Below are 16,547 nucleotides of genomic sequence, written 5' to 3'. Positions count from 1 at the left end.
AACCACTCTGTCTTCAAATCAGGACACAAGATGCAAGCATTCTTCTTTTGATATTTATCTTCTATATTTGAAACAAGCTTGTTCAGTGAACTCTCTGTGACTTTCCTGATCACATCTGCAAAACAGAGGTTGCTGAACAGCCTTATGTTCCACATCTGACCTTTTCCATGAAAGTCCAAAGGATAATCACTGTGACCAAATTCTGTCTATATTAAATTCTGGTTTTGTCCTTTCAGACTCATGTATTGGACTGACTGGGGAAGGCAACCGAAGATTGAATGCGCCTGGATGGATGGACAACAAAGACAAACTCTGGTCTCTGAAGACCTTGGCTGGCCAACAGGGCTTTCTATTGACTATTTGAACAATGATAGGATCTATTGGAGTGATTCTAAAGAAAATATTATTGAATCCATGAGACCTGATGGCACAGACAGAACTGTAGTATTACATGGAGGTAAGATCTTCTTATGCAATTAATATAATAATAACCAAGATGTATGCTAACGAGCACTTGGCCTTCACGAGTGGGGCTAGATTCAGGAGATTTTCAAAGAGTAAGTCTTGGTAGTGTTTTCTCCTCCTTTATACAGGAATAAATGTTCAGCACTCATGATGCCTGGTAACTAGATTCCCTGAGGGGGATATCCCCAAATAGGGGATAATGGGGGAAGTTGGATTCTTCCTTTTTAATGTATATTATTAATCAATCTGCAGGTACAGTGGCATGAAGTGGTCAGGCACAAGAGGATGTATATATAGCTGCAAATGTCTTAAAATGAAAGGATTAAGTGATATATTCAAGCTGAAGAACAGCAGTTTTGTCACTTCTGCTAGAGATTTGCTTGCTGACAGTCTTTTGTTTGGTTCCTTTGAGAAGTAGGCAGTCCATACAGCCTTGATGTCTTTGAAGGCCATTTATATTGGATAGCTAAAGAACGAGGAGAAGTCTGGAAGAAAGATAAATTTGGAAGTGGAGAAAAGGTGAAAGTGCTGACCGTAAATCCATGGCTTACTCAAGTGCGCGTCTATCACCAGCACAGATACAATCAGTCAGGTAGGTAATCAGCAACCTGGTAAGCCACTCCTTGCTATGAGATCAAAGTTGGTATTGATGTCTTCAAAGATCTTAGTAATCTTCTGATAATGTGTCTATCAGTATGTGATAGTATTCACTTCTGAAAACCTAAAAATGGAACAGAGGCTGACAAGTGTTTTCTGCATATTCAAAGTGAAATCAACAGTGGAATAACGCACACTGCTCTTTAGAGTCTCTTAGTTCTAAGTTATGACCCTGTCTTTGCTCTTCTTTCCCTCCATCATGGAGTTGTTATAGAGGTGGCAGTCACAATATGAATTTATCCTGGTAACATACAAAGTGCTGGCCATTTAATACAGCCTCCAAGGGGCATATTTCAGCTATGACATGTACACAGTAATCCCAGGGGAGAATGTCCAGAGAAACACCCTCTGTAAAGTTGATTTAGCTTTCAGAATCAGGAAGCTCCACGTTGCCTGGAGATGTTCAGGTTCTTCTTAGTGCTACTCTGACTCCCAACAGCCATAGTCTCCCCTTAAGAATGTAAGAGAAAACAGAGAGAAGGTTTTGATATAAATGTGGTATTTGGGCATCAGTTGTTTTAAAATAATGGATCTAGAGTTGTTTATATTTTTGGTGTGTGGTAATGATAAGCTGTGCCACTGACTAGGGAATTGCCCTGTGTTACCTCAGGAATATGCTACATTGGCTCTTCAACTGTCTTTATCACTTTTTTCAGTGCCTAATCCTTGTAAAGATGTCTGCAGCCACCTCTGCTTGCTGAGACCAGGAGGGTACACCTGCACTTGTCCTCAAGGGACTCGATTCATAGAAGGCAGCAGCACAGAGTGTGATGCAGGTAGAATAATTTATCAAACTGGAGATGAAAGCAGAGAAGCTTTTCTTTTAGGAATGCAAATGCATTACTGAATTAGAAATATGGAGGGATGAGCTAGCTGATGTAATAGATGTTGGTAAGTCAGGACACCTGGCTTTTATTCTCAGCCATCACTGATTTGTGGTCACCTTGTGCATTTCATTCAATCTCTCTGCATGTCATTTGTAAAATGAATATGGGTGTATCGCTCCAACCAGCCCAGACTCATCTGCAAAATTGATCACGGTTTCTGATTTTTGTTTTGAAATTCCAAAATACCTTATTTTTATTTTTTTTCAAATGCATTGATTTCAGAACTAGAGAATTCCTGATAAATTATGGCTTACAATTATGTTTACAATTCTGTATAAGGTATTGTTTGATCCGTATAATAGAATACAATAGAAACTTGAAACAAATCTTACAGAGCTCACAGTGTGAACAGAGATAACTTCCAGATAATTATCATGCACTGGAAAGCCTTTTAAGCACTAGAATTTAATGCTTAGTTGTTGCAATGCAGCAGAGCCCCCCCGGTGCTTCCAGGAGCACCAATAAAATAGAAATGCTCAGCCTTTCCCGAGAAGAAAGAGCATACCACTGCAGGATTTCTCTCTGGCTGGGAGTCTGCATTCTTAGCTTACAGTGATGTGGGTTGTAGCCAGGTGTCCTTGTACTTGTCCTTGCAACATATCTCTGACAAATTATGCTTTATAACATTATGTCTGGCACCTTTTCTATGGATAATCTTCTCTGAATTCTCTTCTTGTTGCATTAGATGAGAAAATGTCATAATTTTTTTACACTGCCTTACCTCTAAATTACATTTTCTTAGTAATTGTTAATGCTCTTTCCTATTGCCACATGGTGGGAGCTGTAGAAAGAGGAGTGAGTAATATGATGTAATAGTGAATGGAAGTGTGCAATACATGTTTAATTTAGGGATCGATAACAGTGTTGATTGCATTTGCTATTTGCTGTGTATTGTTCTGAGGATAATGCGTTTGTTATTCTTTGCTGAAACTGATTTACATAAAACATCCATGAATTAAGAAAACTGTGCTTGACCTTATTTTGAGGAAAAGGAGGAGACAGCAAATAGGATACACAGTACTGTCTCCATTTTTGATCTTCAGTTTTTACCTTGACTTAAGCAAATTTTTTAGCAAGTGAATTGTGACTGCCATAATTGACGTACTGACCAAACGTAGCTTTTTTTATATACATTTGTGTTATTTTGGTCCTTTCCCCATATTGTATCTACTGAGAAACACAGCCTGGAAGCCCTCTGCATTTCCCCTTTTTGTATCCCATTTACTTGAAGGGAGTTTTACCTGTGAGGAACATTGCTCTACCTCTGGCTGATAAAAATTTAATGACAAAAGTATTATGATCTAACTTATCAGTATAAGACAGACTGTCAAAGCCCATCCTTAATTTATAGCCTATAATGATGTCTAAGATCCAGAGCTTTTCCTATGTGAACCATACTATTCTGACAGCATATCCTGAAGCCTACTACAACTTAAAGAAATCTCACTTTTTTTTTTTTTTTTTTTTTTTTCACTCGAGTCAGCGTTAGAATAATGGCAGGATCTTTGTAGCTCTGTGTTTGGGCCAGCTCAGACAGCACTGCCACTTGGGCACCTCAGGGCTTCTGGAGCGCAGCTGAGACAGAGCCATGATGAAGAACAGGCTTCTGCGCTACCTGGTGCCAAGCCATCAGTCTGTACTGACAGAAAACTCTGAGGACTTTGGGTTTTGTCTCTTGTTCTCAATGTCAGGATGCATAAGAGTTTAGAGGGCCCTTCTGTATGCGCATTTCCATCCACTGCTATTCTTCCTAAGTGAACGTGTCACAGTTTGGCCCTCTCTGTACAACTTCCAGCTGCTTGGGTGGAAAGGTCTGGGCAAAGGAGATAAAGTATTGCTGCTTTCTGAACGGAGGGGTTCGAAGGGTGGTGGTGGGCTGCATTGCATGGGCAAAAGAAAGCCATGGGACATACAGCTTTTGAGTTGTCTATGCCTACTGTTACTGCATAAGTCATTATTTTCCGATAACAGGTTTTACTTCAATTGAAATAAGCTAATTTGGCAGAAAAATAAATATAAGGGCAAGAAATACATATGCTATTAAAAGCAAAGCTTCTGAAAAGTAGCCTGTGAGTTTGCATATGCAAGTTCTGCAGAGATAAATAAAATGCTCTCTGGTAGTATTTCTTTTGTTGAAAATGTCTTGATAATGCGTATGTGGCTTTTGAATTTTGCAGCTATTGAATCCCCTCCCACAATGCCACCAGCATGCAGGTGCATGTATGGAGGGACATGCTACATAGATGAAAGTGGTCTTCCAAAATGCAAGTAAGTCAGTATGTTGTTAGGGTAGTCCTGGGTCAGATTGTGCTGACTTAGTCTGATAAAACAATTGAACTCCTTGACATGTGTTGGAAATGCTTCAGAAGATGCCATACATCTGCAGTAGCACGTTTGTAATAATCACAGAAAAACACATATCTACATAAAAATATCACCAAATAAGCAATATATATGCATCACTTTGGGGGGAAAAAACCTCAACAAAAAACCCCAAAAGGAAAACCTCTGAAGATTCTAGTCAAAGGCTATACCAAAAAAAATGTAACAATGAAGTAATGCTCAGCAAACGTAGCTTGGAACAGCCAGTAGGTGCCACTGATGCTCCGCTGAAACCAAATCTTTTGACTTTAGTGACTAGTTTTCTGACTCAGCACTTCTTATTTCCACTTTTAATTCTTTTAATTCTATGAAGATAGCAGACATACTGTATTTACAGTCAGTGAAATATATAATTACTGACCATGGAGTTAAAATTAATGGCATGTAGATAAACATTACAGAATATAATAATAAAGCTGAGAGCCTAGACTTAATAAAAGCCATTCAGTCAGCTGTCCTTACATTTACAGGTGTTCTTATGGCTACACTGGGAATTATTGTGAAATAGGATTGTCAAAGGGAGTGCCTCCTGGAACAAGTAAGCTTCAAGTATATATTACACTTGATATTTTGAGCTAAAGAATGTATAATACCTCACCATGGTACCTGTTCAGGGTCAAACTTATAATTCTCTGGGCTCTTTTTTGCACTGAACTATGCTTGCTTGAATGTTTGCTTAATTCTTCTGTCTTTGATAGCAGCAGTAGCAGTGTTGCTGACAGTCATACTAATCATAATAATCGGAGTGTTAGCGTTTGGAGGCTTTTTTAACTACAGACGAACAGGCTCCCTTTTACCAGCGCTTCCCAAACTACCAAGGTATGTTTTGAAGGCTTCCATAGCTGTAATTTCTGTGCACTGAAAATGTATGTTTCTTCCTAAATATTTCTGAAAAATCCAGTTTGTTTGCCGAGTCCCCATTCTGTTGGAATATGGGAAGTGCAGTGTTGCAGTAATTCCAGTGGATTTTTGATTCCAAGCAGTATCGTAGCTGATCATAATTTTGTAACAAAAGACTATTGCAAAACTCTTCTACATTCTAAATTAGCTTTTAAATAATGAGCAATATAGAAGACTACTTACCAAATCTGGAACTGGACATTCAGTTCAAAAAGATACAAAAGACCATAGTTACATACATTTTACTTTTTTATAAAACTTAGTCAGAAGATTATTCTGGCAAAGAGATATTTTTAACATTGAAAGGCTGAGCTTGTCTGCAACACTGTACTCATCTGTTTAAAAATAATATGGGGCATGTGTAGTGAACTTCTATCTGTTTCCAGTGAAACAGATTTCCTGAGAAATCTGTTCTTTTTGTAGGTTCCTGCCCTCCTGACAGTTATACTGCCCAGTGAAAACCAGCTTTGTGAAATATCATTCAAAAATATTTTATGTTTTAAATCAAAGGAAGATGAAGAAAAAATACTTGTAATGATTTTAGATTTTCTTAAAAAAGATGTCAGAATATGGCACTTTCAAATTTTTTTAGCTTTAAGCAAATTACGTGTCTTTAACGGCATAAAGCTGCATATTCCTAGTCTTTGCACCAATTTCACAGTAGTAGCTCTTAATTTGGTGTAATAAAATCATTGTAATCAGTAACGTGGATGTAGTGATAACTGCTTCCTCACTGGAGGATTCCACTGAACTAATTAAATTTTTTTATGGCTTGATGTAGTTAAATTGGGGCAAAATCTTTGTCCAGATCAATCCTGCAGGACAGAGTCTGTAAGAGATCTCCAGGCTCCTCACTGAAATTCCCTGTTTATCGCTTTCTTGAATAGAAATTTTCTGCATTGTCAGAGGGTGAACAAGTAAAAATTTTAATGCACTGACTCAAACTTTACTGTTCAACAAGACTTGTCATATAGGATATGAGGCCCCGTGAAATGGCGATGTCAGGTTTTTGTCTGTGAGGCTTGACTAACAGTTTTCATTTCTGCCATGAATATGCCTTAGTGCTGCCATTGCTCAATCCCTCTTTAAACTGTTAACTCATACCTTTACTGCAGAGTTAATTCAAGCTATAGCTCAGCTGTTACCCTTAACATGGACTTGTCCATGTACAGGAATCATAGCTAAGATTTAAGGTTTTTTTAAACTGAACCAGCTGATGCCTACGGGCATCACTGGTAAAGCTGCACAATGCACCAGCCGTAGGCAAGAGTTTTAACACAAGCCAGCCCCAATGAGGACACACAAATGGAGAGATTATTTCAATACTTCTACCTTCCTTCAAGTTAGGCAAATTTGACAAAAATAATTCAAAGGTTAACTCTGCAGTGGATTTGTAGTTGCATGTTTTTGGGGAGTTGCATGCTCAGCGTTGTGTGCAGAAGGTCCTGTATTTGGCTACTCACTACTGTCTTTCACTGCTCCTATTATTTTGAGCCTGACAGTGTTCTTTCGCCCCATTTCCAATATTTCTCATGCAAATCCAACGTGCACTTGTGGTTACCATAAATCTATACACAGAGTGAAAATTTGCTTATATGAAAACAGTATCCTGTAGGTAACTTCATGATTTGCATGCATAAACACCTTTAGTATAGGTGTTGTTGGAATTATATCCACAAATCTGTATACCATTTCAGCTGCGTTTTTTTTAAAAACAGTTTGAATTAATTTGAATAACTGAGTGGATTTATGCATTTGTTTCTAAATCAACAATGAAGTAAGAGTAGTCAAAACGTATGTAAATTTGCAGGAATTGTAATTGATTGAGTTCATTTGATGTCTACGTGAATATAGATAAAGAGAGTTGAGATAATTCTGAGGGGGCTAACAGGTTAAAAAACCTGTTGAACTTATGCAGGAATACTGCCCTTGTCTGTAGCCAGCAAAAATTCCAAGTGATAACTATGCTTAGAAGAACAACCAAGAGAATCTGTTTTGTAAGATCCCTTTCTGTATAATCTCTTCCTTTTTTTTTTTTTTTCAGTTTAAGCAGTCTTGTAAAATCTACTGAAAATGGCAATGGGGTAACTTTCCGCTCTGGAGCAGATGTGACCATGGACATAGGAGTCTCTGGCTTTGGAGGAGACTCTGCTATAGACAGAGCAATGCAAATGGTAAGTTTTATTTCTGAAAATATTTTTTTAAATTCTGTTCTTTTAAAGTCATTTTTAGATGATAGTCTTTTGTGAAAAAACATAGTGAGATCATAAACGTGTTCTAGAAAAAGAAGTGAACATTTATTGATAATTTCCTGAAATAGATTTTTGTAAATTGAAGGCAAAGACAAAGGCAGGATATTCTTCAAAATAATGTGACTTTTCTCAAGATTTATGTGAAAAAAATTAAATCAATTACCCCCTTTCCTATTTCATCATATTCGTGGACTGTATGGGGAATGAATAGGCAAATGAAAATATTGTAATAAGGAATTTTTTAAGGGTCTTTGTGTTCCATAGAACAGGTTAAAATTTGTGATTTTCAAATCCAGACTGTATGTTAGAAATTTCAGAGGTAAAACTCAGGCCTAACCACAGGATACAGTACTTTGCACAACAACTTATAAATTGGACAGTTTCTTATTTTAGCAAGTTCAAACAAATCACGTTTAATAGTTTTGGGGACATGATAATGTGTAACTATACTTCATCTGTGTTTTGTTATGCACATCTGAGAAATAGCACAACCTTGTGCTTCCTATGGTGTATAGTTTTTCCATGGAAAAAATATTCCTCTGTTTACCATAAGAAGTACAATGTACAAAAGATTTTTACTTACAGCAAACAGATCAAAGATATGTTTGAATAATAAGCACTTGCTGCAAAGTCTACGCTAGAAAATCCCTAAACTTTTGAAGTTAAAGATGAATTACAGACTTAACTGACACTAAATTAATATGAAATGGAACAGCTAGTGAAGATAAGCTCATTTTATATATATATATATATATATATATATATATATATAAAACCTTTCCCTAGATGAAGAAACACACTCTTTGTTAAAACTAGACAGCTTGTGTAATTAAATAACCTGAACATTTCAGTAAATACTGTGAAAATAGCTTTAGGCTTGAATATTACCTCAAATCTTTTTCATGCATGAAAAACTTTATGGTACTTTCCCTTTTCTGTCCCAATTTTGACATAGAATCATAGAATGGTTTATGACCATTAAAGGTTTATGACCTTAAAGATGATCTAGTTCCAACCCCCCCAGCCTGGCCTTGAACGCTTCCAGGGCTGGGGCATCCACGGCTTCTCTGGGCAACCTGTTCCAGTGCCTCACCACCCTCACAGTAAAAAAATTCTTCCTAATATCTAATCTAAATCTCCCCTCTTTCAGTTTGAACTGTTACCCCTCATCCTATCGCTCCACTCCCTGATAAAGAGTCCCTCCCCATCTCTCCTGTAGGTCCCCTTTACATACTGAAGTCCAACCGATGCAACTCTTACGTGACTGATAACAGTTCTGGATACAGGCTATTTCTACTTCAGTGGTGTTAATTCTCCCTATGTATTCAGAGTACAAACAAAAAATTGCATAGTTCCCTGGGAAAGAATTCAAAGGCTTTGGTTTACGGCAGCGAAGAACTGTGGGATGTTCTTCCTAAAATTTTAACGTCACACATGTGTGTTACAGGGGTATTTTTCAGTGTGGCTGTTTTTAGCCAAGCTAAGCTAACTTGAGGGAGCTGACAAGAGTTCACTGTGTGTTAAAGAGCTATACTCTGATAGCACAAAGCGTAGATCCTTGTGTCACGAAGCAGTCGTAGGAATGAGTCAGGTTTAAAGAACTAGCTGATGTACTTATGCCCATGTTATTTCTCACTGTTCCTTGTGATGGGGCTGTGGCGAGGAGCAGGACAAGTGAGTCTGGGTGGGGTTTTCTTTCGTTATCCTTCTACCTGTTGATGCTTGGCTGGCTAGCCCTGCATGGCTATCCTTATGTGGCACTAAATATTTTTGTAAGAGATACTTAACTCAGCACCTTTGCTCGCCTCCTGTGAGGACCGACCATAGCAGCAGCTCAGGGTTTGTCACAATATCTGTGCGGTAGCTGCTATCCACACAGTGTTCTTCATGCACGGGCAAAGTATTCATCTGTAATAAGAGGTGTGCTAAAAACTGTGAAACATTTTATTTCTGACATAACATATATGTTATAACTAAGGGGATGCTTTGTCTGAAAAAATATACTGCTTTGTCTCAAGAAATACAGCGATCTCCCTGCTGGGACAAAATGAATGAATCCTCTTCTTTTATATTTCAGATAGTGCTTATTAATTTGTATGTCAATTTGAAATCTCTAAAATGAAATCTTTATTTTGGTATTATGCTTCCTTTGATATCTCTTCCCTCGTGAGGGTGTGATTTGTGAGAGTCATTTTTGCTCATCATAAAATACTTTGAGGCAGTTGTTGAAATGTGGGGAGGGGGGGTTTGTCCATCTAGGAAATGGAGTAACATTGGAACAATGAATGGTCCATCTGCTAAGTCAGGGAGTAAAATAATGGATAATAAACTAATGTTTTGATTTTAACATATGCTGTATGTTGTGAAATCTAGCCTATGGGAAAGTAAGTGTGCATTTTTCCCTGAGATTGAGAATTGAACTATAAATTAATTCGTAGGAATACGGACATGTTTATTGCACTGCAGTTGTTGTTTTGGGTTTTGTTCCTTCACAGAATGAAAACTTTGCAGTGGAGTCAGGGAAACAGCCGATCACATTTGAAAATCCAATGTATACGACCAGAGACGGTGGAGCCAGCACAGCCAGTGCAGTTACAGTTGTTCGGCCAACACATGTAAGAGAAATTTAGGATTGACTTTTATCTTTCACTTTCCTTTATGACCTTCCTTTCTTCTTTGAAGAACATTGATTTTCCTTCTTCTCCTACAGGTAGCAGCAGCTGGTAGTGAGGGAAATGAAAATTTTGAAAATCCTGTGTATGCCTCTGTGATATCTGCTAGTCCGAAGGAACCCCCTCAGAGTACAGATGCACCTCAGGTAGGACACGGAAACGCTCTAAGGCTGCCTTGTTTGCTTTGTGCTCCAAATCAGGGAAATTGAGTTGTTAGGGATGCTGCAATATAGTTTCAATTCTGTTTAAATAATGCCATGGAATTGGAACATAATCTGCATCAAGCCCAACTAACTGGACCATATTTCAAGACTTACAAGAGCTGGTCAGGAACAGTTTGATAAGAGAAAAGCAGTGCAGGCTCAGAATTGCCCAGGGCACACTGTAAGGATCTCTTCGGATCAAACCCCCTTTTCTTCTTGGCCCACTCAGTTATTTTGAAGTGAACGTATTGGAGCTGATGATGGCTTGTTTACAGGACTATTTTCACCCATTGTGCACTAAAACGCTCTGATGAGTCATGAAATGACAGCTGTGTCAACCTGTTGTAGTTTCATGTCCTTCAGTAATTTCTCTTTTGTTGTTTTCAAGATCATTTTTTTTTTCATCTTTGACCTATTTGTCTGGAATGATGGGCTTCCACGAATTAATGTGGTCACTTTTATTGCCTTCTGGCCTAGCCTTGTGAATACTACTTCAGGTAAAATAACCATAACTGGTTATCTAGCAGAAAAGAAAGTTGGGTCTCATGCCCAGAATTACAACATGGCAAAGTAAGATCAGCCAGCTGAAATCACTGTTAGCGGTCAGTGCAAGTGAAATACACCAACAGTGAGTGATGACAGTTTCCAGAGAAGTTGTAGGAAAAATGTGTAAAGTTCTAATAATTTTTATGTTTCAGGAATCAAAGTGGAGTTTCTTCAAGAGAAAAATGAAACAGAACACTAATTTTGAAAACCCAATATATGCGGAGGTATTCCTTAATATTGTATAATTCTATTTTTCAGCTAATGTGCTGCTGGACTTTGTTCTTGCTTTCGTAGGGTAAAGATTATGGGTAGATTCTGCTGCTAAGTGAAGCAGCACAGAAATTCCAGCTCAGGTCAAGGCAGGACTGAAGTGGTTTTGAGGAAAGTTATCAAGTCTTGTGCAGAATGAGGTGTTCAGCAGGCAGGAAGCTCAGGCAGCAGAGGTACGTTGCCCACATCTCTGCTTTCCAGCCCAAGCACCGTGGCCTGCTCCTGCTCCAGGATCTCAGGGGCTGGTTTCAGCTTGCTGGTGCATTCTGGTACAGCTCGGGCACCCGGCAAAGTGGGAGGCTATTGTACTGCACTAGGAGCAAAGCATCTATTTCTGCTCTCTCGGTTCTGGCTGCAGCACTGCACACAAAATTCAGTAGCTCTGTGCGCTGCAGCCCGGTTCCTATACCGGCCCTATTTTTTTCGTCCGTACAGTTGGATGAAACAGTTCTTTTACGATGGTGTGCCAGCGGGTGGTATGTGTGTTGGAGGAATTCGCCCCTTGCTTGGGCAGGAAGGTTTGGAGTTCTAGTGACTTGAGCCAGTAATTCCAGCCCTTTTCATCTTACAGTTTAAAATCTCCAAGTGGCCTAAGTGACTTAAGAATCTCAGTCCCACGGTCACATGACTAAAACTAGCGGCTTTTTGTGAAGAATTTAGGTTCTTAATGCTTGAACAAGGTGAGAGAGTGAGTTCAGGAAGCCAGGGATTCATTTCCCCAGCACTAATTATTGTAACTATTTACAAACAGTAGTAGTGCCAATGTTATCTACATTCTTATGTGCATATGGACCTATGAAGCTACTCCTGACATTAAGCATTAAAACAGAAGTCCCAACATGTGGAGTAAGTTTGTAGTAGTGTATTTACCCAGCTGTACCATCTGAGGTGAAATTAGCATTTAAATTTTGTTACAGGTAGTGATTTGCAGAAATAACTTATACCATGACACTTGACTTCAGCAAAATATTTGGATATTTATTTAACATTTCTGAAAGTTAAGGTTGGATGTTTTGTACGTTAGGATGTAAATCCTTATGTTAGGATTTTCTGATTATTGTTTCAGATGGAAAAGGAACAGCAACAGGGCACAGAAAATGTCCCTTCTCCTTCTCTGCCTCCCAGGATTACTCTGAAGAGAGACCAACCATTAGCTTATACAGCAACAGAGGATACGTTTAAAGACACGGCCAATCTCGTTAAAGAGGACTCTGTGGTATAACTAGGTAACTGGTATAGGGAAAATTAGACACATCCATTTGCACATATATTTTTTATAAACAGAAGAGTAAGGTTCACATTCAAATGCTTTATAAAAATATATACATCTCTTAGCCAATGGCTGGAGATGTATGTTGAAACTATGCCTTGTTTTTTGACAAATGCCAATTGCTATTTTTATGAACAATTCTCATGATGTACTATATGTATATCTTTGCACTGAAGCTGTCTGAAAGTAATGTTATAAATATATTGTACATTTGTAAATTTTTGAAAGATTATCTTGTTCGGTGATATTGCTAGTAGAAATCTGTATGGAATTGGTCGTATCTTTAGGGATAAATACATTATATAAATGCTTAAACTAAAAAAGAACCAAACAAGGTGAATATAGGAACATTACTGATTTGTAGGATCTTAGAGTATATAACAGCACCTTTAAAAACTTCTACTGGTGCTCTGGGCATCTCTACCACCTATTTTATGTACTACTGTATGTAAAAATGGGTGTCTCTGCTTATCTTGTGTTAAACAAAGGACGGAAGAGTCAATGCAGCATCATTGTGCTGTGCAAAATGTTGTTCTTACAATATTTTAACTGTCTGAGATAAAACAATTTCCTCTCAGTCCATAAGACACATACTTTTCCTCTAGGTTCCAATTCACACCATTCCATTAATAGCGTTCTTAAAAAGATCTGATATATTTAGATTTTAGTGCCATGAGTACTTAATCTAATGAGATTTTCTCCTGCTCATCAATGGAATATCTCTGTTCTTGGATGGAGTCTCTGGAAGTAATTTGTACTATTAAATGAAGTAGCTAGATTTCTATAACAGCTTATTTCCAAACAGCAAAATACAAAAGCTATTGGTTCATTTAAGAAATTATTCAGGTTTTTTAATGTGAAAATTTAATTTTATTGACTATTTATTTCCTGAGGTGGACATTAATAGAAAGGGAAACAATTTCTACTAATGCAGTCTTTGTAGTTATCTGGTTATTTTTATAATCTTCTATCAGAATATACTGTACATCTTACTAGCTTTTCTATTAATTAGTCAAGGTAGTTTTCACAACATGAACCATTTGAGGAAACTCTGAGTACCACTGCAGGAACATGTTACTCAACATTCCTGGCTAGCTACTCATATAGTTTAAAGATTCCTAAAATTATAATCATTGAGACTTCTGCTATTTGATTGTTTTATATCCGAGTTCTCAAAATATATACTATTTCTAATTAGAATGCTTATAATTACTTTGTAATGTACTTTGATTAGAAAAGACAACTGGAAAATGATGCTGCTGAATAAATCTAATAAATGTATTATTTTATCACATCCTTATTCCATAATTTGTGTCAAGGCTCTATATACACCTTTTCAGTTGTGGAGACTTCAGTGCACTCTGCGATGAAAAGAACAGCGCTTTAGATAAAGTCAAATAAGAACAGTGCTTAGTGCTTCACACAACTGTCTAAAGTTCTTGATATAACATCAATGACCGTATCGTATCACTGTAAGTGTGAAAAGTGCCCTATTACACACACTGACTATCAAGTAGTATGGACGTAAGAAATTAAAACCTTAGCTCGATTAATTTTCACAGCTGAGTGCTTTAGTGTAGAAAAATCGTTAGAATCTGAGGCACGGCACGCGCATGCGTAAGGCTATGAGAAAGGATTTCTTTGAAAGGCAGGTTGCTGTTCTTAAGGAAAGAGTTCACAATGTTTTTTAAGGACAGAAGGCAGGGCTAACATTTCCACAAGACTTGCCGTCCATTGCATACCACAAGAAAAAGTAGCATCAGTGTTGTGAATAGTCTTTGTCAATGGAAAGATTTGGAATTGATTTTGGAGAAAACTGCTACTATGTCCGCCATGTATCAGAGGTTTCCCCCCCACACCCCCCAACAAGAGTTGTAACATTTCAGATGTGGAAAAGTTCACCTAGTTCCAACCTCCCTGCCATGGGCAGGGACACCTTCCCACCAGAGCAGGTTGCTCAAAGCCCCTTCCAGCCTGGCCTTGAACACCTCCAGGGATGGGGCAGCCACAGCTTCTCTGGGCAACCTGTTCCAGGGTCTCACCACCCTCATGGTAAAAAAATTCTTCCTAATATCTATTCTAAATCTCCCCTCTTTCAGTTTGAACTGTTACCTCTCATCCTATCGCTCTACTCCCTGAGAAACAGTCCCTCCCCATCTTTCCTGTAGGCCCCTTTTAGGTATGGGAGGCTACTCTAAGGTCTCCCCAGAGCCTTCTCTTCTCCAGGGGAGAAGAAAACCATCCCTGGGATACTGTATAGACAGGTAGTATGTAGATCTGATTGTTCAGTGTACCTGATGGTGAAGGATTCCTAAGCTTCAACTGGGACTCTTGCTCTCAGTAGCATACCACAATGTACCCTTCTGTTTATGTAAAATTTAATTTTTGGTACTTTGTTCAGCAGAAGCTTTAGATTCTACCCCTAAATTCGTTTTTCACTTGTATTCTTTTTTCCCTATGAGGACAGTCCCTGCTTGTATTCTTGAACTCTGGACTCATTCTGTTTCAAAGAAGGCTGATTTTTAGAGATTTCAGCACCTTTCTGTAATCCACCACTGATAAATTATACTATTACGGCTGATAAATTATACTATTCAGTTTTTTCATGTACATTCTCTTTCAGCTGTCAGGTCAGATAGAGAGAACTATCCTTCTGCAGGTATTTATCACTAAATGAGGTAAAACAAATTTATTCTTGAAGCCCTTTGCCAGAGAATAGAACCTTAATTAAATACTTAAAGGTTACTAAACACTTTTACATTCTGCCCCTTTCTTGCACATGTACAAACACACACGCCCCCTCTCACACGCACAGAGTGATGAAACTCCTTTCCTTACATTTGGAGTTCTGACCTGGACATGGTATTTTTGTAAGCTTAATTGAATTGCACATTAATGATTAATCACCAGCACAGCTCTTTAGCAAATAAAACCTTTACCCCTTCAATTTTAATATCTCTAGGAACACCAGTTTGCGAGGGTCTGGCCAGCAGCTCAACAGATAGAAATGGTGTACAAGAGGCACAGTAACCTCAACTAACATTTTGCCATTCTGAACACACTCTTTGTACAGTTAAAATAATTTGCCAAAGCATGCGCTAATGACCTGTTTCATCTAATGAGTGAAACAATCATCCTTTTAACTTGCAAAGCACACTGAGCGTGAAAGAAATGTGAATGCATATTATTTTTAATATTTTCCTCATAAACTATACTAATATTAGGAAGAAAGTTAAAATATAAGTTTGGACACTCTGTTTGCATGGTAACAGAGTACAATATAGTTTTGATTTTCCCTGTAATTGCCTATCTGTGAAATAGCTACACAGTTGAATAGTTAGGTGATGAGATGTGGTGAAATACTGCAACTGTAATTTTTGGAATATGTTGCAATAGCTGGGCTTCGTGTCTTGTGTTCAGAAGCTTGTGAAGTTTAGCAACTCCTGAATATGACCATAAGAAACCCCCCATGAAAAAGATGACTAAAACTGACTAAATACATCTGTAAGGTACACGTATAAGATATAGAATCATGGAATCATATAGGTTGGAAGGGACCTTTAAGATCACCAAGTCCAACCATCAACCTAACAGCCAAAACCACCACTAAACCATGTTTCTAAGCACCGTGTCTACATGTCTTTTAAATACTTCCAGGGATGGCGATTCCACCACTTCCCTGGGCAGCCTGTTCCAATGTTTGATAACCATTTTGGAATTTTTCCCAATATCCAATATATCCAATCTAAACCTCCCCTGGCACAACTTGTGGCCATTTCCTCTTGTTCTATCACTTGTTACTTGGGAGAAGAGACCGACCCCCACCTCTCTACAACCTCCTTTCAGGTAGTTGTAGAGAGTGATAATCGTTTTATTTCAAGTTCACTAGCAGTCTATATGTTGATGAAGTCCACTTGAAAAACTGATTCCTTTTGTGGTTTTATTTTTCTTATTTAATTTTTATTTATTGGGTGCGTAGTATTAACCAGCTTTGTAGCTGAATATTTTATGAATGCAGATCCTATAAAGGTATCATTTCTGAG

At 38.1% G+C, this 16,547-nt stretch overlaps 1 protein-coding gene across 3 annotated transcripts in view; it reads left to right on the top strand.

Annotated features, from left to right (window-relative positions):
* LRP2 (LDL receptor related protein 2) overlaps positions 1-13,798 on the top strand; it is a 129,905-nt gene extending 116,107 nt beyond the window's left edge. The window contains exons 69-79 of one of the 3 annotated variants that reach the window (XM_063340640.1): positions 237-457; positions 881-1,057; positions 1,779-1,898; positions 4,187-4,277; positions 4,862-4,929; positions 5,090-5,210; positions 7,336-7,465; positions 10,039-10,158; positions 10,254-10,361; positions 11,117-11,188; positions 12,301-13,798. In XM_063340640.1, coding sequence (XP_063196710.1) covers positions 237-457; positions 881-1,057; positions 1,779-1,898; positions 4,187-4,277; positions 4,862-4,929; positions 5,090-5,210; positions 7,336-7,465; positions 10,039-10,158; positions 10,254-10,361; positions 11,117-11,188; positions 12,301-12,456 — 1,384 coding nt within the window. In that variant the 3' untranslated portion in view covers positions 12,457-13,798. Of the gene's footprint in view, positions 1-236; positions 458-877; positions 1,058-1,778; positions 1,899-4,186; positions 4,278-4,861; positions 4,930-5,089; positions 5,211-7,335; positions 7,466-10,038; positions 10,159-10,253; positions 10,362-11,116; positions 11,189-12,300 lie in introns of all 3 variants that reach the window. The other 2 variants (XM_063340641.1, XM_063340638.1) reach the window with 2 other exon arrangements.
* The last annotated feature ends 2,749 nt before the right edge of the window (positions 13,799-16,547 follow it).

Source organism: Chroicocephalus ridibundus, chromosome 7 (genome assembly GCF_963924245.1).
Source record: "Chroicocephalus ridibundus chromosome 7, bChrRid1.1, whole genome shotgun sequence".
NCBI classification, from domain to species: domain Eukaryota; kingdom Metazoa; phylum Chordata; class Aves; order Charadriiformes; family Laridae; genus Chroicocephalus; species Chroicocephalus ridibundus.
This window is presented reverse-complemented; position numbering and strand designations above follow the sequence as displayed.